Source organism: Apaloderma vittatum, unplaced genomic scaffold (genome assembly GCF_000703405.1).
Source record: "Apaloderma vittatum isolate BGI_N311 unplaced genomic scaffold, ASM70340v1 scaffold17575, whole genome shotgun sequence".
Classification (NCBI taxonomy): domain Eukaryota; kingdom Metazoa; phylum Chordata; class Aves; order Trogoniformes; family Trogonidae; genus Apaloderma; species Apaloderma vittatum.
The window spans coordinates 1-23,690 of record NW_009718971.1 but is presented as its reverse complement, the minus strand read 5'-3'; the positions used below and the strand labels follow the sequence as shown (position 1 = coordinate 23,690).

General features: G+C 39.6%; 1 protein-coding gene across 1 annotated transcript; it reads left to right on the top strand.

Annotated features, from left to right (window-relative positions):
• Positions 1-1,730: 1,730 nt before the first annotated feature.
• LOC104269811 (DNA polymerase theta-like) lies at positions 1,731-21,714 on the top strand (the record flags this gene model as incomplete). The annotated part of the gene is made up of 11 exons (XM_009870465.1): positions 1,731-1,913; positions 3,006-3,136; positions 4,409-4,565; positions 8,927-9,035; positions 12,022-12,241; positions 14,131-14,275; positions 14,357-14,503; positions 15,562-15,774; positions 18,941-19,083; positions 20,514-20,718; positions 21,572-21,714. Coding segments are annotated over 11 exons (1,796 nt in total), but the record flags the coding sequence as incomplete, so codon positions are not given.
• Positions 21,715-23,690: the final 1,976 nt, after the last annotated feature.

Genomic DNA, 23,690 nt, shown 5'->3' with positions numbered 1-23,690 from the left:
AAAGTGGTCCTGCCGCCAGCCAGGACCAGTTAAAGCTTCTAGATGCGATATGTTTTACCAGGTTACTGTGTTCTTGAATCAAGAGAGAAATCAAGATATATAGAATGTCAAGATGCATAGAACATCTAAAATCAAGATGTTTGTTTAACATCTTGTAACTTCACCTCTTTTGCAATTTTTGTGTAACTCTGAAACATTTACGTCTCTCAGCTTCTTCTCCAGTCATGCTGCATCTTCTCCCTGATGTGATTATGTTCTGCAAGATACAATTTTGTCAGCTCCTGCAATTGGAGCCGCACAAGGCAATGCACTTCTGTCCACAGGACAGCTCCTCGAAGATGATTCAGCAGGCAGCATCCTGCCCCCACATTCTGGAAGGGTTTTCTTTCAGACAAATCTAGTGCCCCGTGCTTTTAACCAACAATGTGTATCTCACTCATTTTGACTATTTCTTAGTGTTTCTGTGGTAGGTGAAAAAGAGGTATACTTCTGTACATGGATCTTTAATAACCCCTAAGGCACAAATTTTCAAACTCATGTTCAGTGCTAATCTACAGATATTCTTCAAACAGCAGAATCACATAATCCTTTATTAATTCCATCTTTTACGTGGAGTTCATTGGTTTCAACATCAGGAAAGGAGCTTGAGATCCCATCATGTAGCTGTTCTTTTTGTTTCCGAATCCTAATTCTGCCATATTAGTCACATTTTAGGACGGAGAAGTCTACTCATCTCTAAATGCCCCTTGGGAAGCCTGTTCTGTTTTGTGGCATACTGCTGTTCCCTCCTGTCGGTGCTCAACTTCTGGTTTAGTATTTGCATGATATGTGAAACAAAGCCTTCAGAGCTAAGCTGTGTCAGCTTTTTTATATATTTGTGCATGCAAGAACGATCGTGCACCAGTGACAGCTAGGTTGGGGTTAATCTCAAGAAGGCAGCCGAAGATTTTAATATGTTGAGAGTAAAAATACTGGCTGCTTATGCAGTCTGTATTTTACAAGGTCTTTTACAAAATGCTGTTATGGAAACTTCATAATCATGGGTGATAGGGGAGGCGTTACTGTGGATCATAAACCTGTTTTCTCTCTCAGATGAAGAAAGGGACAAAAAGTTTGAGTTTTTTTAATGGTTTGGGAAAAGAGAGGAGGAGCAGAGGGAGGAGGCAATATCTGTAGCCAGCAGAAAATTAGTTAGAATTACAAAGACAAGGAATAAGCAGCAAGGAATTTAATTAAGCTAGAGGAACTGGCAATGTGGTGAAGGTACTAATCAGTGGTGTTAAACTGAAGTAATGCACATTGTATAGAGTAGCTTGAGAGAAGTAATTTAAAAAAGAAAACAGTATGGGTAAGGATGAGATGGACGAGATGGCAAATACATTGTAATACTGTTATGTTAATTTATGCTGAAACTCTCTGAGTTTACATTTGGTAATGACTGCTTTGTCTCAAAAGCAAATATCAGAGCAAGAGTTTGGTGAAGAAATTATTTGAACATGGAAAATCTTATAGGAAGAAAAATTGAAAAAATGGTGTCAGGAGAGAACAATAATGGGGAAGCATCCATAGGAAATATTGAAAAATACAGGGAAAATAATTTCTTGTTACCTTTTCTCATAAAGGAGCTTGTAGAGAAGTTTGATGTTTACATTACAGGTTAACCTAAGTGATTATCCTCAGATTCAGGGATGATACTTGACTTTTACATTTTTTTTTTATTTCTCCCAAAGGGCAGTATCCGCAGGTAAATGTTCCTGAAGACCTAGCAGACAAGTTGCTCCTTGCAAGCTGGGGTCTTCCCAAAGCAGTTCTGGAGAAATACCACAGCCTGGGAGTAGTACAGATGTTTGAATGGCAAGCAGAATGCCTAATGCTCGGACAAGTTCTGGAAGGCAAGAACCTAGTTTACTCAGGTATGCAAGCAAAACCAGCCCACCCTAACTTTCCCAGTGCCACTTGCAAGAACACATTGGTGCCAAAGGGTTCTGATCTGGCAGGTGAAAAGATCTTTTTTCTTTAGAGACCCTATTAAGATCTGTCCCACTGCTGTACCTCAGACCTGGCTTGATGAACTCGTTTCCGGATGTGAGGGGAGACTTTTTTCCTGTTTCATCTGTTAATGTTCCTCTAGAAACTGGTGATTAAGAGCCAGTTAATGATAACTCACTTTTTTATTACAGACTGTGTCAGCCAGGAACTGAATTGTAACAGCAATGTTACACATAAATACTTTTAAAATATTATTTACTATGCTTGGGCTGGGGGATTGGATTAGAAGATCTCCAGAGGTCCCTTGCAACCCCTAACATTTTATGATTCTATGATTTATTTTTTTCAGTCCCTTATTGCTTATCTCCAACTAGTGTACATGGGGTGTGGGGCTCAGAAGGAGAAGTAGGACTAGAAAATCTGTGGGAAATGACAAAATCGTGTGTTTACTCTCCATGGAAAGAAGGTCCCAGAGCAGCACTGGGAGGATGAAGAATTAGAAGAGGCGCAGGGAATTTTCTTAGGCTTGTGTTTGCATTTTGTTTACTTGGTTCCAGAAGACTTTGGCCTTGATTGCTGAGCAATAGCTGTCCCCTGGTGTGTTGCACCTCCTCTACAGTTTAGTTTTCTGTGGATGATAGGGGACAAACAGCAACGCTTGCCAAGCAGGAGGGGTTAATATATTTATGGGTTAGGTCAGCAAGGTGTGGTGGCTCTCCTGTCCAACCCAAGCAGGGTTTTTGTTTGGTTGGCTTTTTCTTCTCCCCTTGCTTATCTCTGAGCTGTTCTTGCTTCTGGAGCAAAGACAAGAGCACAAGCCTTGGTAGCATGATGGAAGGGGCTAGAAGAGAAATAATTTGCAGTTGTCTTGACTCTTTATAGGATTAACTGCACATGTGGTGGTGGCTGTGGGAGAGAGGCATCCCTTGAAGAGTCCTGTCCCACATTCTCTGATAACAGCTCTCTGTGCTAGCTTTATGATGGCTTATTCCTTGGATTTTTTTCCCCCCCGCCAGCTCCTACCAGTGCTGGAAAGACTCTTGTTGCAGAATTGCTTATTTTGAAGCGAGTCCTGGAGACTCGTAAGAAAGCTCTTCTCATCCTTCCCTTTGTGTCTGTGGCCAAGGAGAAAAAAAATTATCTGCAGGTAAGTAGCATTCAAGGAGAAGAAATTTATAGGGTGTTTTTGTTGGGTCACTTTTTTTAAACAATTGGAAGTTTTTGCATGGGTTTGAGGAAAAAATACCCACATGCAGAGTTGCTTCAGAAAGGATTTGTAGATAACTTAAAATTTGTTCTCATTCGAAGTTGGAGATAAAAATTGAAAGTTTTACCCAAAAAAGGGAAACTTGGAAAAATTTTAAGGAGTTGATTAAAACATTTTATTTCAGCTTTGACTTTTAAAGCATTCTTACATGCATTTATTCACAGGCTTTAAAGGAGTTTTCTAATTAGAGATTGTGTCTGAAAAACTACAAAGGGAAGGTGTCAAGATTATCTAGAAGGATAAAAGGATATTTTAGCTTTCCTTGGGATGTTCTACCAGAACTGTGTGCCTCTGATTTTACTTCTCTAAAAATTTGTTCTGACAGAATGTGGTTATGTCTTGACTTCTTCACCCCAGCTATTTAAAGCAAAATAAGAGTGGGAACTGTTTTTTAAAACAAAAATATTTTCTCTTGAAAGACTTCCATTTCAAGCATTGTTCCCATTACCCAATATTGTCAAAGTGACAACAATTACTAAAAACAAACACAAAACCAGTAGGCATTTTTGTTATAGTTTCTGACGTGCTTTTGCTTTTATCTTGTAACGCTGTGTTCTGCTACCTCTGGCTTAAGGTTTTGCTGTAGCTGCACATACTTGAAATCACACGATGTTCTACCCACCTGGTTCAAACATTTGTGCCTTTTGTTAGTGTGGTGTGTAATGTGCCAAAGCTTTGGCACTGCAGTAGTAAGCTATGGAAGAAAAGAAATTGTTGTTTCTTGACTTTCAGTGGGTGATGTGACATCTTCACGTTTGGGGTCCCACATTTGGCTTTTGCCCAGGATGTCTCAGGAGCAAGGCTTCTTTGTACATAACCCACTGGTGTTATAAACTGTTGCAACTGTGTATTCTCTAACCTTTTTAATGCTGCATCTTTTTATACAAAACAGTGGTCCTCATCTCTTAATCACTTATATACAATTTATCCTGCAATATGTACTGTGTGGCTTCTGCTTTGGAACAAAAAAAACCTGACAGTGGAAATAAAAATAGCAGCAACCAGCTAAGCTATGGCTCTAACTGATTAGTTAGCTTTGTAAGTACTAGAAATTGTGGTTGTGAGATGCAGGCTTTTAAGAGATTCCAACAGGCATTGGTCAAAATTCAACATTGTAACCTTGGTGTGACATTCTGTATCCTTGGAAAACAGGCCCTGTTTCAGGAGGTGGACGTGAGAGTTGAAGGCTACATGGGAAGCATGGCTCCTGCTCGACACTTCTCTGCCCTGGATGTTGCTGTCTGCACCATTGAGAAAGCCAATGGTCTTGTCAATAGACTGATAGAAGAGAACAAAATGGACTCACTGGGTAAAATACTAATGCTTTAATCTTGTGGGGATGAGCTTTATTACATACTCTTGAGTATATGGAAAATCATGAGATACTTCGTATTTGCTCAGTTCTGTATGTGACAGCCATGCCATACAGGAAAACTACTCTTGAGTATATGGAAAATCATGAGATACAGAACTGAGCAAATACGAAGTATATGACAGACATGCCATACAGGAAAATTGAGCAATTTTTCTTCTTCCAGAGTACCTCTGATGTGGGTTTAGGAAGGCAGTCAGAACTATTCTATGTAGCTCAGGGGCTGGGGTGAGTAGGTAGAAGCTGCAGGTTTTAGTTTGACATGGATGACAATCCATGGGCAGCAGTTAGCTGCAATAAGCAGTGATTTCCATAGCTGGGAAATGTCTTCTAATTAATGAAATTCACTTAAAGGTCTGGGATATGTTTGAGTTCAAGAATGTATGTGTATTAGTTTGTTTCGAACAGAGATTGTGGCATCCGTGGCTTATCTTAGCTCAAGGAAGAGGAGGAATTGTGTTTGGTGCTCATCTGGGTCTAGATAAGTGGAATGAATACACAGAGCTCCTCTGGGTAGGCATGGTGACTGGGAGGGCTGTAACATTCATTTCTCTCTTGTAGTTCACTCAAAAGCCTTGAGTTCTTGTAGTTCACTCTGTCCTTGTAATGTAGGCTTCTGGGTCACCATGGCCCATCCGATGGCCACCAGATAATGTTAGATTTCATTTATGTTGTAATGTAGGCTTCTGGGTCACCATGGCCCATCCGATGGCCTTCAGATAATAGTAGTATTCATTTAGTGTTGGGAGGAGGTATAAAACCTGAAGAAACCTTATGTTTCCAGTGCATACTTGAAAAGAATCATGTTTTCCTGGTACAGTCGGAAGTTTGTTCTTTGTTTCCCTGCTCAGTAAAGCTATACTCAGTTTTATTTTGTACAGTAATGAGCCCTGTCTTCACTCTGGCCTGTAACATAGCTGGTTGCTACTTTAAGAATATAAAAATTGGAAAAGTAAATGAGTATCAAACATGCTGTTCCATGTGCATTTGGTGTTGTAATATTCTGCAGCACTGTATACCGTAAGAGTTTTTTAAACACAAGAGAAAGATAAGGGAAATAAAAGCTTGCAGGCTTTTTCAGAGTGTGAGATCATGGGATAACACATTTGCACCTGGATCTATGGGGGCTGGATCACCATGAATACTTTAGGCTGCTGGTGAGCTGGAAGATGAGTGGCTGACTTTGGCTGTGCAGCATTTTAAGCTCATTTGAATTGAAGGCTCCTGAAGCCCTGTATTCCCTTATGAGTGAACCTGGTGATCATGCAGTCAGTTATTTCAATATTCAAAATTTTTATTTGTTTTAAATAGGGTTAGTTTGATTCTAGGTCACTGCACTGCCAGCATAAGGCAGAGTAGGATCATGATGTCTGTGTTTATGTTGGTTTGGGTGCCTTGGAAGCATATTCGGTATATTAAAATGTATTATTTAATGATAGAATCTTTCAGAAGCTAGAGGTATGCCAAATCCCTTTGGCTGGTTCCTCCATTCCATCCTTAATGTTTTGTTGTGCTCTCAAAGATGAAGGTACCTGAGAAGCTTTCCTTGTGCCCCAGTGACCGTATAACTGAAAAGAACCTATAAACTTTTCCTTTAGATGCTTACTTGAAATTAAGTTTGAAATTAAGTTGGAGTTTAAAAATCATATTTAAGAAATTGACAACGTTTCTATTTGTGGATAGATTTTCATAAAAGCTGCAAAATATGGGCATGAGCTGAAAATGCCAGTTTAACTGTCACCTAAAGCAAACTTGTCTGAAACTGCAAGATTATACCTCATCTAATTAATTCTAAATTTAGATCCGTTCCTAACAAGGGTGTTTTATCTTTTGAGATGAGTTATTGGGAGATGACTGCAATTCTGACTGGATTCCATCTCAAGCTTGAGCTGTTCCTTTTGTTGGTGTCAACCCTCTGCTGATAGCTCATGTTGCCTCTGGAAATTGTTGAGAGAAACTCAAATCCTCTCCCTGGCAGAGCTCTGTTTGCTGTATGAAGCGGTTAAAAGCAATTTTGTGTTGCTAATTATTATATAATGTGCATCAGTTTTGAACATCCAGGTACACATGTGATGATATTCCTTTTGCTATTCAGCCTCTTGATGCTGATGCTAAAGAAATTTTTAGGAAAGTGAATTACAGAAGAATCTGCTGCCCTCTTAATGTGTCAGCTGAGAAGAGATTTGTAACGTGCTATTGTGATACTTAACTTGTTTCTTTTCTTAATTTAAACTTAAATCAAAAAATTGCTATTTTAATTGTATTTTAAAAAATTCAAAGCCTCCCTGCCTGTCATTCAGAACTTTGTAGTTTTAAACAGGATGTGGACTTAAAGCAGTCTAGTGGTTCTGCAGTAAACGTGTGATGGTTCTCAGGTACTTTTTAGTAGTTATTTTTCCAGCAGACTTTGAGGGAGAGACCTAATTTGCAGACAGAAATAGGAGACGGAGGTTAGCCTCATTTTCAGTAGCAACGTGGTATGATGAAATTCTGGCCTCACTTGCACTCCCCATCTTGTCGTTGAGTAGAACATACCATTGCATGCTGGGACCTGTAGTCCTCCTTGGCTGCAATTCCATTTTAAGATGAGGATGGCTTTGTGAAAAGTATCGATTGCCTGACTGCTTCTCCTCTCTTATCCTGGTGAGTGTAGTCTGAATGCTGCTGGAATAGTGGAGAGTGCTGTGCATGGGTGTTAGTCGGATCTCAGCAGCTTGCAGTCTGCCAAGGCAATACAGTACACAGGTTTAATATGAGTTTAAGTATATATTTTAGCTGGGTAGCAGCAGAAGGTTTAGAACAAGTGGCCCAAAACAACAAATAATGGCATTCTCTGTGCTTTGGTCTATAGGTACCACTAGTGTTCTGTGCTTCATTGCAGGAAGCCAAATGTGCTCCTCCTTGGCACAAAGACTGGAAAGGTAACTTGTATGAATTTTACTTGGGTAGATATCTGATTAAACTGTCCTGTCTCAGCTGCTGGAAGAATTCAGACAGACTGTTGTACGAGGAGGCAGGAAGAAGCTTTTTCTGGTAGCTGAATAACTGTGTGTTCAGTGACCAACAAATGACCATTTCTTAGAAGTGAGCACAGAACAGAGGAAGTACCGGAAGACAGAGGAGCTGGATGGGTGGGAGTTTGTAAAAGAGGCTGATGAAGCAGTGGAGCACTCTTTTCTCACTTAAGTGGCTTGGACGAAAAGGGGAGAAGAAGACAGACGGAGACAGGAGGAACATATGTAGGAAGGAGAGGAAAAAAAAAGAGAAGTAACATTGAAACAGATAATACAAGGTCACATTTGCCCTTAAGCTCCTGCTATTTTAGCCCTACCAGGAAGATATTACGTAGCTGCACCAAAGAGGAAAAAAAATTCCACAAGCAGCAGGACTAATGAAGCCTGGTGTCCTCTGTGCCCTGCTTGTTTTGTTTAACCTTCCTTTAGCTTCGTCCCTGTCCCTGTGACCCTATCAGCTGGCTAGAAAGGGTGCATACTGTCCCTAGTTGGGGTGTGTGCAGGAGGGTGCGCTGGGTGGCTGAGTTGTAGTGGCCGTGTGTTTTCTCCTCAGTAGAGACTCTTGTCTGGTTTGTTGTTTCCAGCTGCTCTTATTCCAAAAGCTTTTTAGACATTCTTTTCAGTATTTCTACACATCTGACAAATTTGATGGAGTAGCTAATAGATTACAAAGTCACTTACAGGAGGTGTGTTGACAACAGAGCCGTCCTGTAAGGATTTTTTCTTTACATTAGAAAGCCAAAGCTAAATAATAGAGCTCATTCAGGTTTGGTTAGTGAAAAAAGGATATAATAGGAAGCTTGCTAGGCCAATGTAATTACCTTTGCTCTAGGTGTTTTTTTCTGACATTACTGTATTAGTAAGGGGTGATGTTCTCAACTAAGACAGTGATATCAACAAAGCTTTCGACTAACTCGTTTGGGAATGTTCCTTTCCAGATACTCTGAAGCCTGGAGGTTTTTAATTGCAGAGTCATTACAGTATAGATGCTGCAATACTGTTTTGCATAGTGCCCAGACTAACTACTCAACCTCCTTATTTTTATTTTTCTAAAAGCTGATTGTGTGTGTGAGGTTGTGAGAGATGTAAAATATCGTGATGTTGGTCTTGGTTTGCTTCTCTCAGAAGAATCAGTAACAGAAGTAAGCCCTAGTGGTGCTGGTAAGCACAGCTCGATTTGTGAATATAAATTTCGGTTCATTGTGTGGAATATGGAAGGCTTGAGGCTCTCTGTTCTTAGTTTGGAGTTTTGTCACATATAACCTGAGTGCTTCTCTTTATCAGGAGTGGTGGTTGTGGATGAGTTACACATGCTGGGAGACTCTCACCGAGGATATCTGCTGGAACTCCTTCTGACCAAAGTTAGATATGTCACAGAGAAGGTGGCAAAGCGGTGGGTAGACCAAGATGTTTGTCTTTTAATGCTAAATTATGGATGGCTCTAAATATTTTGTTCTCTGGATGATTGGCAATTTGGGTTAGCTCCAGGGTATTTTATGAAAGTGATGTTCTAGACTATTTTGGTTATTGAGGTCTCATCATACCACCCCTCAGGGGCCTGTTGTTGTAGTCAAAACCTCTTTTCCTTATGGTTTTCAATTTCTGTGCTACCATGGGATTCCTTCTCTCAGGACAAGAAAGAAGGCTGAAGCTTTCATTTACTTTTTCAGCCTATTAAATTTTTTTTAAAACTTTGGATTTCTTCTTACGTGTTTGCTGGGAGACTTGCCCTGCTTAATTTTTCAGTGTTTCAGGAAATGGGTTTTTTATCCTACTGAAACATACAGGTATTGTGGAAGGGTGGGCATGCTATTAGCTTGTCAATGGTGAATTGATCAGAAGAATTAAGAGGGTGTGCCAGCAGTCTGCTTAGATAGCAGTGTGTGGGGTGATCTGTGGTTTTGCTTATAGACATGCAATAGTCTCATGGTTGCATGCTTTCTTGCCTTCAGCACACCTGATTGGACACCGGGGAACAGATCAGAGGTTTCAGAAAAGCTTTAGAGGTCATAAAAATTCAGTATCTAGATCCCAAGCGTCAAAGGGGTGACCTCATTCATGTTTATAAATATATCAAGGGGGAGTGTCAGGAGGACGGAGCCAGGCTCTTTTCAGTGACATCCAATGACAGGACAAGGGGCAATGGGTACAAGCTGGAACATAGGAGGTTCCACAAAAATATTAGGAAAAGCTTTTTGAGGGTGACAGAGCACTGGCACAGGCTGCCCAGGGAGGTTGTGGAGTCTCCTTCTCTGGAGACATTCAAAACCCGCCTGGACACGTTCCTGTGTGACCTACTGTAGGTGATCCTGCTCTGGCAGGGGGGCTGGACTGGATGATCTTTCGAGGTCTCTTCCAACCCCTGACATTCTGTGATTCTGTGAAACTGTCTGGTGGCTCCATAGTGCCCCATCACAATGACAAATGGAGGAGATGGTGTGTCGATCTTAATTTTTACTGATGGTGCTGAGAGAAAGAGGCAAAATCAACTGTACCCTTAGCACCAAAAGCCAGATTTTGCCAATTTTCTCTGTTGCTTCCTGTCTCGCAAGCTGGACTGGTGCTGGACTAAGCACAGACTACTGCTTCTGTTCTGGGAGAACTGCCATTTCTACATTGGGTGTTTTAGCTGGTATTTCCAATCCTGATTTCCAGAATTCAGCAGTGTTCTGGGTCTAATCATCTCTGACTTTTTCTCATATTCTTCCCTGAAGTCCTGGAAGCCCATATGCTTCAGAGTGGTGTGAGTGGCTTTGCCATTCTCTTTTATCTTGGAGTGCAGGCCTGCTCTTTGCTTTCCTCCCTTGCATTGAAGAAGCAGGAAGGAAAACATTTGTCAAGGAAAAAGGAACAGATGTATGGAGAAAAGTTCCTGGGAAGATACAATATTTCCGCCTCCACCATACAGGCACTAAGGTCCAAATCCTCTAGTTCTCTGTCATGTGCAAGTTGACAGTGGTTCCTTTGCTGGCACGAAGGAGGCAGCTGCTATTTTTGTTCTGGAATCCACTTGAGATGCCTGGAGTTACAGACCACATTTTCTCTCAAATGCCTTCCCAAGACTGTGATTTCTTTTCTCTTTTTTTTTTTTTTTTAATGGGAGCACCTTTAGCCAATTTCTTTAAACACTGCACAGCCTGACCGATTATCAGAATGATCAGTGCTTTTGATATCTTTCTAAGTGGTCGGCTCGATGCCCCACTGACCTCAGACTGTGTCTTTGCACCAAGAGAATGTTCTTTGATGGCCATTGCCAGTGTGGGTGCCCTTGTTTCTCTGTGAGGCTTTTGCAGATCCAGACAAAATTCTGCAGCAGATTTTTCTATTCCCCAGGCAAAGAGTGTGTTGTGGAGCTGGAATGTTTTTAATCCTTAAAGGTCAAAGTTGCTTTAGGAGGGGAAAAGGTCAAAAGTTTTTTTAGGGGGAAATATATGCAACCTAGATGGCAGAGCTGTACTGGCAAATGCTTGAGGAGCTTGTGTAAGAGAGAGTCTGACTTTCCACATCTTCCTTATTTCTGTCTTGTCAGTGACTGGCCTTTTTAACTTTAGCTTATGTGTAGTCTTGTTTCTTCTATCTTGTCCTTGTCAGGATAACCAGGATCTAAGAAAGTTTAGGCTGTTTCTGAGCTCACATTGATTTATCAGACCTTTTTATGTTTTTTTAAGTTTCAATTCCTAGTTCAATGCAGTGCAAATGAGTAGTTTTTAAATGTAGGTTTAGGAGCATAAAAGCCCCCACCCTACTGTGTGGATGTAAACGTCTGAATTAAATTATACATTTAGGTATCTAAATTAATGGTTTGCGTTTTCAGGTCTGTTACGAGTCCATTACTTCTCAGTGCCTTTAGTGGAAGCTGTGGTTCAGCACTTTGAGAACTGAAACTGCTTTCTTCATTGCTGAGCTAAGGACTTTAGTTCCCAGCTCTAGGAAGACCTTAATCTAGTATTATCTGTCCTGAAATTGAAACAAATGGAAGTGTTTTAATTAAGGCATTTAGACTTAGAAAGACTGCACTAGAGACTGGACTATCGCTTTATTCCCATGTTTTTGTTAATGTCAAGGAAATAGTTGACTGATTTCTTTGTTATCAGTTACTCCAAATATGCAGTCAGTTTGTCTGTTGTTACCCAAAGAAGCCTCAAGTTCAGATTCAAAATGATAAAAAGTCGAATTATCTTATAATCAATGCATAACCTGACATTGTGTTTGCCAAGAGTTAGAGTATGGCTTGTTTTCTTTTTCAAGAAGTTAAAAAAAAATACCCTTGCACTTTAGACTCTCGAAGGAAATAAATTGAGTTAGTTTTTCTTGATCCTGTTTTCCACGATAGTAGCCTGTGTTGTCAGTAACTTTAATTTTCCTTTAACCATTTCCAGACAGGCGAAGATGACCAGCTCTGGTTTTGGTGGGATACAGATAGTAGGCATGAGCGCCACCCTTCCCAACTTGGGGCTCCTGGCCTCATGGTTAGATGCCGAGCTGTACTGTACAGATTTTCGCCCTGTGCCCCTCAAGGAGTGGGTGAAAATTGGCAGCAATATTTATGACTCCACCATGAATTTAGTGCGAGAATTCCGGCCCAAGCTTCAACTGAAGGTAACAAAATTGAGTGGTGGCTTTGGGATAACACTTTTTGTACAGCTAAAGTTAAACAGACGGCTACTGGTATGTTTTTAATTCTGTTTTTCAGTAGATGATATTCCTGACTTCATTGTTTACTTCATAATTTATATGCTCAAATTAAGATATTTTTGTTTTTTTTGGTCTTCCACTGATTTAAACAAAAAGGAACACACGCTTATTAAGTTCTTGAGGTTTCTTGAATCTGACTTGAAGACAAAGGTGACTTTGCAGTTATCTTGTCTCTGAAAACTTGACAGAAATAAAGAGCTTGATTCTCCCCTTACCCACCACTCTGTCTTGTAATCTACCTCACTTTCATAAATGAAGGTAGATATTTCCTAGCTATACTAAGGAATTTGCATTAATCATTGGGAGAATATATTTGCATTAACATGTGGTGTTGAACCTGCCTATACTAAACTGCTGAATGATCTAATTTTGTCAGTGATTAGAAGTCAGATGTCCATCCTGATTCTTCTGAATCCATTTTCAGTATGTAGTCCTTTTGTGCACTCAAAGGCTGTGAAAAGTTAAGGGTAATGTACTATAACAATTTGGAAAACCCGAATGTGTAGAAATGGGGAATTTGCACTTCCTAGTTGTAGGTTTCTTTTGTGTGGAGTCTTTGAAGGCTGAATTTGGTCCCAGTCCCTTCAACCACTCTGTTTAATATTAGTGTAATAGTTGGACAACATGGGCTTAATGCCAGTGATATTTTGGAATATTTTGCACTTGGTTCTCCCTGTGCACAGATGTTCTCTTGTCAGTGGCATGGTGGCACAGCAAATAAAAAGAATACAAGAAACAAAATGAAAAAATGTTTGTGACAGGAATATCCAGAAGCCTCGTTTTATGTGGTCATTTTGAGAAGATGATGCTGCATCTCCTTTTCTGGGTATTTTTTTGAAGTAGTTGCTTTGGATAGGTGCTAAATTGAGAGAAAGAACTAAACTAGGCTTATGACTCAACAGTTTACGGGAGTTGGCTAATTTTATAAGACCACAAGTGATCCTCTTGGGCTTGAAATCTATCCCTGGACCTTCAGGCTTCTGTTGTTTGCCTCAGACTGGACCAGGAAAGGGAACTCAATGACCTCGCCACTTCTGCTGCATTCATCTGAATGCCTACCGATATGATAATGTGTGTATGCAGTTCCTGCCATCGCTCCCCTGTTTTCATTTGCATTTTAGTGCTTTTTGGTTTTGACTGTATGCCTACCTTTTTTCTCTTCCTCCTGTGGCCAGCTTGCTGGTAGAGAATCTGGCTTAGCCAAGCAGAACAGATCGGTTGCGGGAACTCTTAGGATCTTAAAACTGAAAAGGCGAGCTGTAAACAGTAGGGCTTTGCATGCTCATCTATGTAAGTGTCCATAAAAGCTTTCCACTGTGTTCTGAACGCTTGCAGTCTTTGGTCAGCAGTGCTTGCTGGGTGCATCTTACTGGAGATGCTCAGACATCTCATGCTTTGAGTTCAGACATCCTAGCTGACAAGTCTTCCATAGCTACTGTGGGGGAATATTTTCCCTCGGCACTCTTCGTAATTCTTCCCTGCTGCTGTTAGCCAGGCCACAGAGGTTGCAGTGATTTTTTTTTTTTTTTTTTTTTTAATTGTGCACTGCGTGTCCTTCGTTCAGAAACAGATTTATGAAAACAAGACATGAAACCTTAGATTTATTTATGGTTAGCTCTAGGGCTGTCCTCAGCAACCTGGTCATACTAGCACTTGGCCTTCCTAAAGCAAGGCAGAAATTATGACAGCAGTGCTCCATCTTTGTTTGCTCCTACTGCAGCACAGAAGACTGACAGGATTTACAAACCCCATTGACTGTGAGAGGGCATTGAAAATATTTTGTCTCAATTTAGGGAGATGAAGACCATGTTGTGAGCCTGTGTTACGAGACTGTTTGTGATGGCCATTCAGTCCTACTTTTCTGTCCATCCAAGAACTGGTGTGAGAAGCTGGCAGACATCATTGCCAGGGAATTCTACAATCTGCAACAGGCTGAGAGTAAGAAAACAGTAGTTAATAGAAGACTATAGTATGCATAGTGCCTTTAGTAGAAACTATAAAAATATTTCCTCTCTCAAGGTTCTGCAAAAAACTCAGCCCTTGCCCCAGTTGTTGTGGACAGAGAAGGGATTGATGAGGTTCTGGATCAGCTGAAACGTTCAGTCTCAGGCCTGGACTCTGTGCTCCAACGTACTTTGCCATGGGGAGTGGCATTTCATCATGCAGGTATTCCTGAGTATCTTGGTCTTGAATTCTTTAATGGTTCTTTTTGCTGTAGTTACCAGCAATTTGCTAGTTGCTTTTTGAAGCCTTCTGTAGATTATGACTGAATTAAAATGAGAATCTCACTCTTAGAGGTAAACAAGAAATTCTTTTGTAGTGGCCAAAGACTTCAATTTACTAATTGTTGTGATAAATCTCTCTGTTGTGTTGAGTAACAGCAGCTTTTTAAATATACCTTAATTTTTTTGTGTGTGAAATGCCTGATAAATTAGCTAATTTGCAGCCCAAACATTTTCAAGTTGTCCCTGAAGCTGCCAGGGTATTTCAGAGCAGTTTTACTCAACTTAGTACTGAAATAGGTGAGTAAATAGAAGTATAACAATGACAATAAAAATAAAAGGAACATGTGCCACAAGTGCTTCTGGCTAGACCTTTTATATCTTACTTAAGCAGGTAATAGTGTATGTCACCTGTTGATCCACTGAGAGAAAGGACTGACTCCAGAAGAGAAAACAGTACCTATGGCACTGAATATGTAAGGGGAATAATTTCAAATGCTTATATAGTGTGTATTTCTTTCTCAAGAATAAAATTGGCCTGAAGCCCTCAAGGATGTGTGGAAAGATACATGTTAGACCTGTAACCTAGAATGGAAATAATGAAGAAGTATTCCAGGGTCAGGACAGCAAATGACTAAATCCTGGATCCCTACTGTGTTTGTTACATCTAGTTTTCTTATTTTTATGTTTTTATTTGTTTACTTGCGGTGCTTGCAGATATGTAGTAGATTGTTGTTCATCTTTCTAAATGTGTACAAGCACCTTAGAAAAGCTGGTTTATAACAATTTTTTAGTGTCAACTGAATAGTAAAATGTTAATGGTGAAATCCTGCCTCACTTATGGTTTGAAGGAAGTTAGCTGAGGTAGCGTTGCGAGACTAGTTCCTAACAGAGCGTGACGAGTGTTCGTTACGTACGTTTGTTCTTCCCCTTGCTTGACAGTAATATTATTAAACGCAGCCTCACCATTACCAGGTGCACTAAAAATCTTCTCTCCCCCAGGTCTTACTTTTGACGAACGGGACATCATTGAAGGAGCCTTCCGTCAGGGCTTGGTTAAAGTCCTTGCTGCAACCTCCACGCTCTCATCCGGAGTGAATTTGCCTGCCCGCCGAGTCATCATACGAACTCCCGTGTTTGGGGGCAAACTGCTGGACATCCTCACCTACAAGCAGATGTCTGGAAGGGCTGGCAGGAAAGGAGTCGACACAGAGGGTAGGAAGAGGCTTTATTAACATTCTCCAAGAATGGTGTTAACCTGATTAAATCCAGGGCAATGCTTTGCAATTAGTGACTAATCACGATGAATTCCTTTGGTATTCGGTATGATTAAGTTAATCAAGATGAATTTGTTTGGTATTAATGGAGTAAAAATTGTAATTCCCAGGGGATTCTTTTCACTGCATGAGACTTACTTTGGTACTTACATGTCAGTTACCTCAGGACTATTTTCTCCTATTGCTGGAGAAAATAGTTTCTCCTTTGAATTCTTGTTAGCTTCTAAGGCTGTGTGGTTCATTTGCCTTAATTCCGTGATCCATGGTCAATTTACTAAAGTGTTTACAGTTTCACTGAGAAGATTTACAGTAAGCTCTTATCGAACAGGCCTAAAATGTAAGAAATGCATTTAAAGTCTACAGCTGTATTCTGACAAACCTCTTGTCTGATTTGGATTTATTAAGCTTCCACTAAACCATAACTTTTATGGTTCTTGAAAGTAATGTAACACAGGGAAATATGAACGGTGGTTCACAGATAATATGGCGTTTTCATGACAGATGTTCCACAAAATATTTTGCTGTTGTTTGCCTGTTATTTGCCATAGTATTTCACTGTATTATGCCTGATATTTAAATTTGCAATGGAAATTTGTCTGCATGGATGATATTTAGAAAAAATTATATTATACAAGTATAAATACAGTAGAAAACAAGAAGCTAAGAGAAGCGGGAAGTGGGGTTTGCTCTACTTGGCGGTTTGATTGGTGCTTGCTGGAACCCTATGTAAGCAGACTGTTCTTACATTTAACTTTCTATTTTTGCTAGAGTATCATAGCAACAGAGCATTTTATGACCTATATCTCTGTGAGCTATCCCTATGTGTTAAAGAAGAGGGCAGCTGTGTGCTGTATTTTGAAATTTTCCAGACTTTGTCATTCGAGTGTAGCTGACAGGTGTAAAATTACATTGTTCCTTGAAGCTTCTTTTTTTTTCCTCCCCTTCAAGCTACAATTATTAGTACCTTTTTTTGACAGTTCTGATGTGACTGTATTTTGCACAGTAAGCAGTTGATTTTATGCCGATGAGCTTCATGAAAGTACCATATTTTTCCAGAGTCTTTTGGATGAGAACATAAAGCTACATTACCAGCTGCTACTCTTTCACAGGGTAGGGAGATGGGAGGACAACTTTCCAGCAACGTCAGCTGGAAAAAATGCCTAAAGTGGATATGAAATTCAGCTGACAGACAGAAGATAGATGCTGTTGGGTTGATTTCCTCCTCCTCTCCCAACATTGTAGTGTTAGATTGTCTCAGATTTTGATTTTTTTTTTTTCCTGATTTGATGGAAATGTAGAAATATCATTTTAGAAAATGAAACTGGATTATTTTTGCATTTGTCAAAACTAACATGTTGCCAAGGTGAAATAGGTAGAGCTGTTCAATATTGCTGGACAAAATCTAGAAACGTTATAGGGCCTTTTTTACTTTTAATGGAGTTTTATGCCTGGATAAACCAGAGTTTTCTGGTATTTATTTAGTCTGATGCTAACCTAGACTTCCCCTGTTGTCTGAAATGTTCACTAAGGGATCTTAGAAAGAGCATAATTACTTTTTAATTGATTTTTATTTTTATTTTTTAATGTTTATTTTTATTTTTTACACTGATTACTAGGTTGCAGTTATTGACTTTAAGTTCTCAGTGGCATCTTGTGAAGGGGTTTTCCCCTTTTGAATGACTGTCATGTAACGTAGAGCCAAGTGGGTACACATCTTCTATTAGGTTTGTCACACTGAGGAGTCAAAGTTTTCAGAGGGAATTGTAGGACAGGCCAGAACCCAAATATGAAATGAGTTCTTTATGGCTAAAATCAAAATAAGATTTACTTTCACAAAACAATGCTTACAGGCAGTTTATCCTCTGGCAGAAGTACATGGTCAACAGATGTCAAGTGTGACCTGGCAGGATCAAAAAAATCCCAGAGACACATCCCCTGAGCATGTCGTTCATCCTGTAATTCAGTTATGTAATAATTTTTAAGCTGTATTCGGTTACTCATCATCTGGTTGCTGCATTTGTGTATTTATTCTGTTCATTAAATCTAAGTGAAGTTGTGTTTTCATTACCTCTGGATTTGCTAATTACTGAAGCATTACCACAGCTACAGTTTTATCATAACTTAATATTCCTAGGATCTTACTAAGATATCCACTACCAAAATTATCTTCATGTCCAGCCTATGTGCACTTAACAAGTTATCATAAACCTATCATGATATTTACTGTACCGCTGATCCAAATATAATGCTCCCTTTTTAATCAAAGGCAGTTTCTATGGGTTGTCTGCACTATTATCTCATTAAAGGAATTGGCCCGCTATTTTTGGTTTTGTTTAGTATCTGTGGGACTTTTTTTGTCACCCACAGAATTTCAGTAGTTAGGGATTAAGTTAACAGTGTCTGATAGAGAATTTTGAGATAAGGTATATTTAGATGTACTTTCAGTGGAAACCATTTTAGGATAGGTAAGTTTTTTTTTGGTGTGTATGTGTGTGTGTGTATATATATATATGCACATATATGAAATTTCAGTGAATGCATAGTTACTGGGATTAATGAGTTTGGATTTCTGAATTACTTTGGTTTCTGTGTTACTTCATTTTGAGAGTGGAAGCTTGTTGACTTAAAAGCTGCACAGCACTTTGGCAGTTTGTGTTATGTTTTCTTCTTCCTTTTGAGAATCTTTTCAGTTTAATAATATAGAAGAAAAATTGGTGCCATTGTGTATTATAGTTCCAGTCAATTCCAGAACAAGAAGCAAGAGTCAGCAGCAAAGCAGATGTACAGAGATGCCAGGGAAGCTCTTTAGCTGATTTGCAAGACCCTGACTAGTCTCATGTAACTTTGAAGTTTGATCTGCTTTTAGTTCTTAAGTATTATGTATCTGTGGAGTTCTTAAAGAGCAATGGATATACACTGTTCAAGGTTGTTTTTTGTTTTTTTTAATTCAGCTTTTTCAAAATTACCTATATATTTTCCATTCCAGTAATATGTCCTTGATGAACTGTATGTAGCTATTACAGTGCTAAGATACAGCACTAAGGTCACTAATTTTTGTCTGGTTGGTTTTTGTTTGATTTTTGGGTTTGTTTCTTTTCCTGTAGGTGAGAGCATTTTAGTTTGCAAGCCCTCGGAAAGATCAAAAGGAACTGCTCTACTTCAGGGATCTCTCAAGCCTGTTCGCAGTTGTTTGCTTAGAAGAGAAGGGGAAGGTGTTGCTTCTAGCATGAAAAGAGCAATACTTGAGGTACACGACACATGGGGAGGGGTTAGAACTGTGTTTGCACTCTTTTAAGTGTAGGATGGCTTCTTTTGTGACACCATCAAATGCTTTCTGTGCACTTTCTTCTGTTTCCTCCCTTGTCAGGCCAAGCAGTTTTGGAAGAAAACCAGTCGGGTCTGCCAGCTTGCTTCAGTATTAAGCATTTTGTTTGATGTGTTTCAGTCTCTGCTTCCTGCAGATTAGGATGCAAGCACACTCAAACAAGGGTTACTGAGCTTTGCTTTTGCATTTAGATATACTCAGACTGCAGGCAAAAATAAGTGTAATTCTTAAACTTCATGCATGACCTGACAGTCCTCACTGGGAGATTCTTGTAAATTGCTGATCCCAGAGGCCTTGTAGAATGAGTTGGCTGATAATGACATTTGTAGTCCCTTGTAGGGTTCCTTATTTTCCCTCTCAACTTGTCTTCTACTTCTGCACAGAAATTATAGAAATTTTTTAATTACAGTTTTGGTGAACAAACAGGTGTGATACCCAATTTGCTCCCTCTAGCCTGCCTTCCCCTGTAGGGTTCCTACAGGACTAAAATGGACCAGAAGTGTGTTATTGCACATAGGTGAGCATATCTGCTTTCCCAGAGTTGTTTTTTGGGCTTGAACTGAGCTTGGACTCTTTAAATACAGTTTGTCTGCTGTACTACCCTTACTGTCTTGTGAAAGCTGCTGTGGTACTTAGTACTTGGTTGTGATTCCTATAGATTTTTTGGAATTTCTAAATGTATTTCTCTATACAACAACTATCTAAAAGATGGGGGTTCTTTTCTGGTGGTGTTGCTTTATGACATGAAAAAAATCCTGTGAAACCTTGAAAGAAGGTTTTTAGTTAAACACCTTGCTATCTCAAGGAAGACACACAGGCATGGAAATGACTCACAAGAAAAAGCAGTTACATGAAAAACAGAATGTAATTAAAATCTAAGGGAAAAAATATCACTCTCAATCAAGAAAGCAGTCGTGGGGTATAGCATTCATATTTATTAAGAGAAAACTTTAGTATGCTGAAGGGCCTTAGGAGAATTCTTCCTTCCTGGTTTGATTTTTTTGTCTTCAGAAAATTGCAGTTTGTGTTCTAACCTATTTCACAATGTTGGCTAAGTGAAGTGCCTCGAGCTAGTCTTGAATCTATATTGCTTCTATGTGTATGTCTGCTACCAAAATAAGATTTTTTTAATTATTTCTTTCCAGTAGCTTAATCCTCTTATTCCACTGAAGGTGTCTAACTTCTTGCCAAGAAAAGCCTTTAAAGGTTGGAAGTGGCTTTGTCTCATCTTCCCCTCCCGGACTGGTTCTTGAAAACTTAGATGTCTGATGGATCAACCTCTTTGATTCCCTGATCTGATGTTCTATCCTGCTGCTTCTCTGGCAGAGTGAACAAGTAGTTTTCTTCAACAGATCATTGTGGGGGGAATGGCCAACACTCCAGATGATGTGCGGACCTACGCCTCTTGCACTCTCCTTGCGTCCAGCTTGAAAGAAGACAAGTGGGGAAATGAGAAGACACCAGAGAAAGTGCAGGCTGGACCTATCGAGGCTTGTGTGGCGTGGTTGCTGGAAAATGAATTCATTCAGGTTCTGGACTCTGGCAACAATGGGAAAGGTAACGTCTGTGTTCTTCCCGCTGGTTGGCGTTAGCAGTTTTGAATCAGTAAATCTGCTGTTGGGTGGGAGCTCAGTGTAACTTTATAATGAGGTCTTCTGTGCAGTTTTGGTTTTATTTTCAAGAATCACCTATCAAGGATTTTCTGGCTTTCTAGCGGGTGTCTTTGTACCTTCCTTAACATTTTTTGCATGCAGGTGTTCTTGCCTTTCTCTGCACAACACCTCTAAGACTAATGCATTCTAGTCTACAAATTACCAAACTACCTTTCAACATGGCATACTTGTTCTACAGGATTTGTATACATTAGCTGCAGACTGATTTTTGTTTTTCTGAAGAACAAGTACTTTCTAAGAAAGTGCAAGTCCCTTCTAGAACTGCATTTTTTCCTGATTTTGGCTCTTTTCTTAAAATGGCTAAGGATGAGACTCTTACAGTAAGACTCCCTATAACATGTTAATTTGTATCTCTTTCTACAGAATTGATTATAGGAGGTATTTGGTGTTCCTAAGAAAGAAATAATCAAAATGATAACTCCTAGACAGGATGGCAGATGGGATTCTAGTGTTTTTTATTCAATAGCTATCATGACTGTTAGTCTGAAGAGTTAAGAGGGATCCAAGCTTGTGATCTGGCCTCTGAAAAAAGCTAGGTTAGGTTTAGGAAAGTCTAAACCTTTTATTGTTTCCATTCTTCTGTCTTCAGAATGGAGAAATATGCTATTTCTTCTTGACAATCAGTTGGGAACAGTTAGAATTTATATCTATAAAATAATATTGCAACCTGAACATGAGATGTGAACTTACACTTAAATGTTTCTCTGTGTGGTTGTGTTTGTTTTGTTTTTAACCAGCAAAGTTTTATCATCCAACACATCTTGGCTCAGCTACTCTTTCCTCTTCTCTTTCACCAACTGAAGCCATGGAAATCTTTGCTGACCTGCAGCGAGCTATGAAAAGCTTTGTTCTGGAGAATGATCTGCACATTGTCTATTTGGTAGGTTCCTTGTTTTGTATTTTGTACTGCTGAAACTAAGGCGGGGAGAGAAAGTACAATGCAGAGTTCTTGAGAGCTCCGTGAACGTAGGGGTATTTTTTGTATATTGCTCAGCTCATCCTTCATGAAGAAAAGTATCTAAATGGAATGTTCTTCAGAACTAGTCTGTTCCCATAGTGTCTGTTGTGTAGGCAGGTGCTGTATGTCCATATAAGCCCATCACTGTCACTTCTGACTTTAGAAAGTTCTGAAACTTGTCAAAGTTTTGGGTGTAAGTCACCATCCCTGGAGGTGCTTAAAGGTCGTTTAGATGTGGTGTTGAGGGATATAGTTTAGGGGTGAGCTTTGTAGAGCTGGGTTAGTTGTTGGACTTGATGATCCCAAGGATCTTTTCCAACCTGAATGATTTTATGATTCTAAGTGATCTCATGGTTCTCTGTTGTCAGCCTGGGCAGCTGGCTCTGAACAGGAACAGGAGGAGGCAAGAGGTTGAAGGTGTCTGTCTCTGCTTTCTGTATTCATTAACCTAGTTACTGGCTGACATTAATAGATTTTTTTTTTTCTTTTTAATCTGCTAGTGTTCCATATATACCCATATTTCTGTTTTAGAGGACCACATTATATTTTGTTCTATTTCTGCTAGGCAACATGGACTGTTGTATTATGCACCAATGACCTTTTTTCCCTTTTTACATCTCCAGAATTTTGTTCCTGTTCTGGGGTAGAAACAGTGATGACAATATATATTTTTTTTTACCCTGTACTTTTTAATTGCAGCAGCTTGTCAAATGTTATTTTAAACCAAATACACTGTTGAACAGAATGTTCTTGAGATTCTCTTTCATTAGGGTAGTTTAAAGCACTTTTTTGCAAGAAAGTCTGTTCATTTTCAAGGCTGAAAGTTTGTTTAGTTTTGGTGCAGTGCTTTTTTTTTTCCTTGAAGAATTGTTCTCTGTGTGTTGTTTATGGGCTACAGGGAACTTACCTGCTATAATGCTTTTTAGTTCTCTTAGACTTGAATCTTCTATTTGGACAAATATAAGACTGAATTCCAAGACCTTGTGTTTTAGGGAAATTAAGACAAATAAGTCTTTGCTAGGCTAGGAAAAGAGTTTTCTTTACAGAAAAAGAACAACAAGCAAACAAACAGCAAACAACAAAAGACAATCTCCCACCTTAATAACTCTTGTTTTTCTCAGCAGATGAAGGGACATGGATGATTTGCAACTACATAAGTATCTGGTATTCTGTGTGATGTTAAATGCTCCCTGACAACTTCTAGTTATTTCAAACTAATTAGTCTTGCTGTATATCAGTACAGATATGAAGATTCTGTGCTGATGGTAAACAAAATTGATTTTCGGTCTGAAAGTGTATGAATACTCTGCATGGCTTTTTTGTTAGTGTTAATGAAAACTGAGACTTCTTGTACGCCAGGTACATGAAAGCTTTAGTGAGTTCTGGCAAAATCTTTGTTCCTCCTGCTTTATCAGATGCTGTGGCACTGGTTAGTGTTGTTGTTTTGTTAAAAAAAAGAATAAAGTTTTGTTTTGTTAAAGAGACCTTAAATGGGTTGAATGGGTGACCTTATAGAGGCCTTCCAGTACTTAATGGAGGGCTGCATCCTCAGTCCAGGAGGTTCCTCCAGGAACTGCACTGATGATAATTTTTTGATGCAAATGGTGAATGAACCGACTAGGAGAGGAGCGCTGCTGGACCTTGTGCTCACCAACAGGGAAGGTCTTGTTGAAGCAGTGAAGGTTGAGCGCAATCTTGGCTGCAGCGTCCATGAGATGGTGGAGTTCAGGATCTTGTACAGTAGAAACAGAATACCGAGCAGGATTTCAGCACTGGACTTCAGCAGGGCCAACTTTGGCCTTTTCAAGCAATTGCTAGGGGATACCCCATGGGACAGGGAACTGAAGGGTAAAGGGGCCCAAGAGACTTGGTCAGTATTCAAGGACCACTTCTTCCAG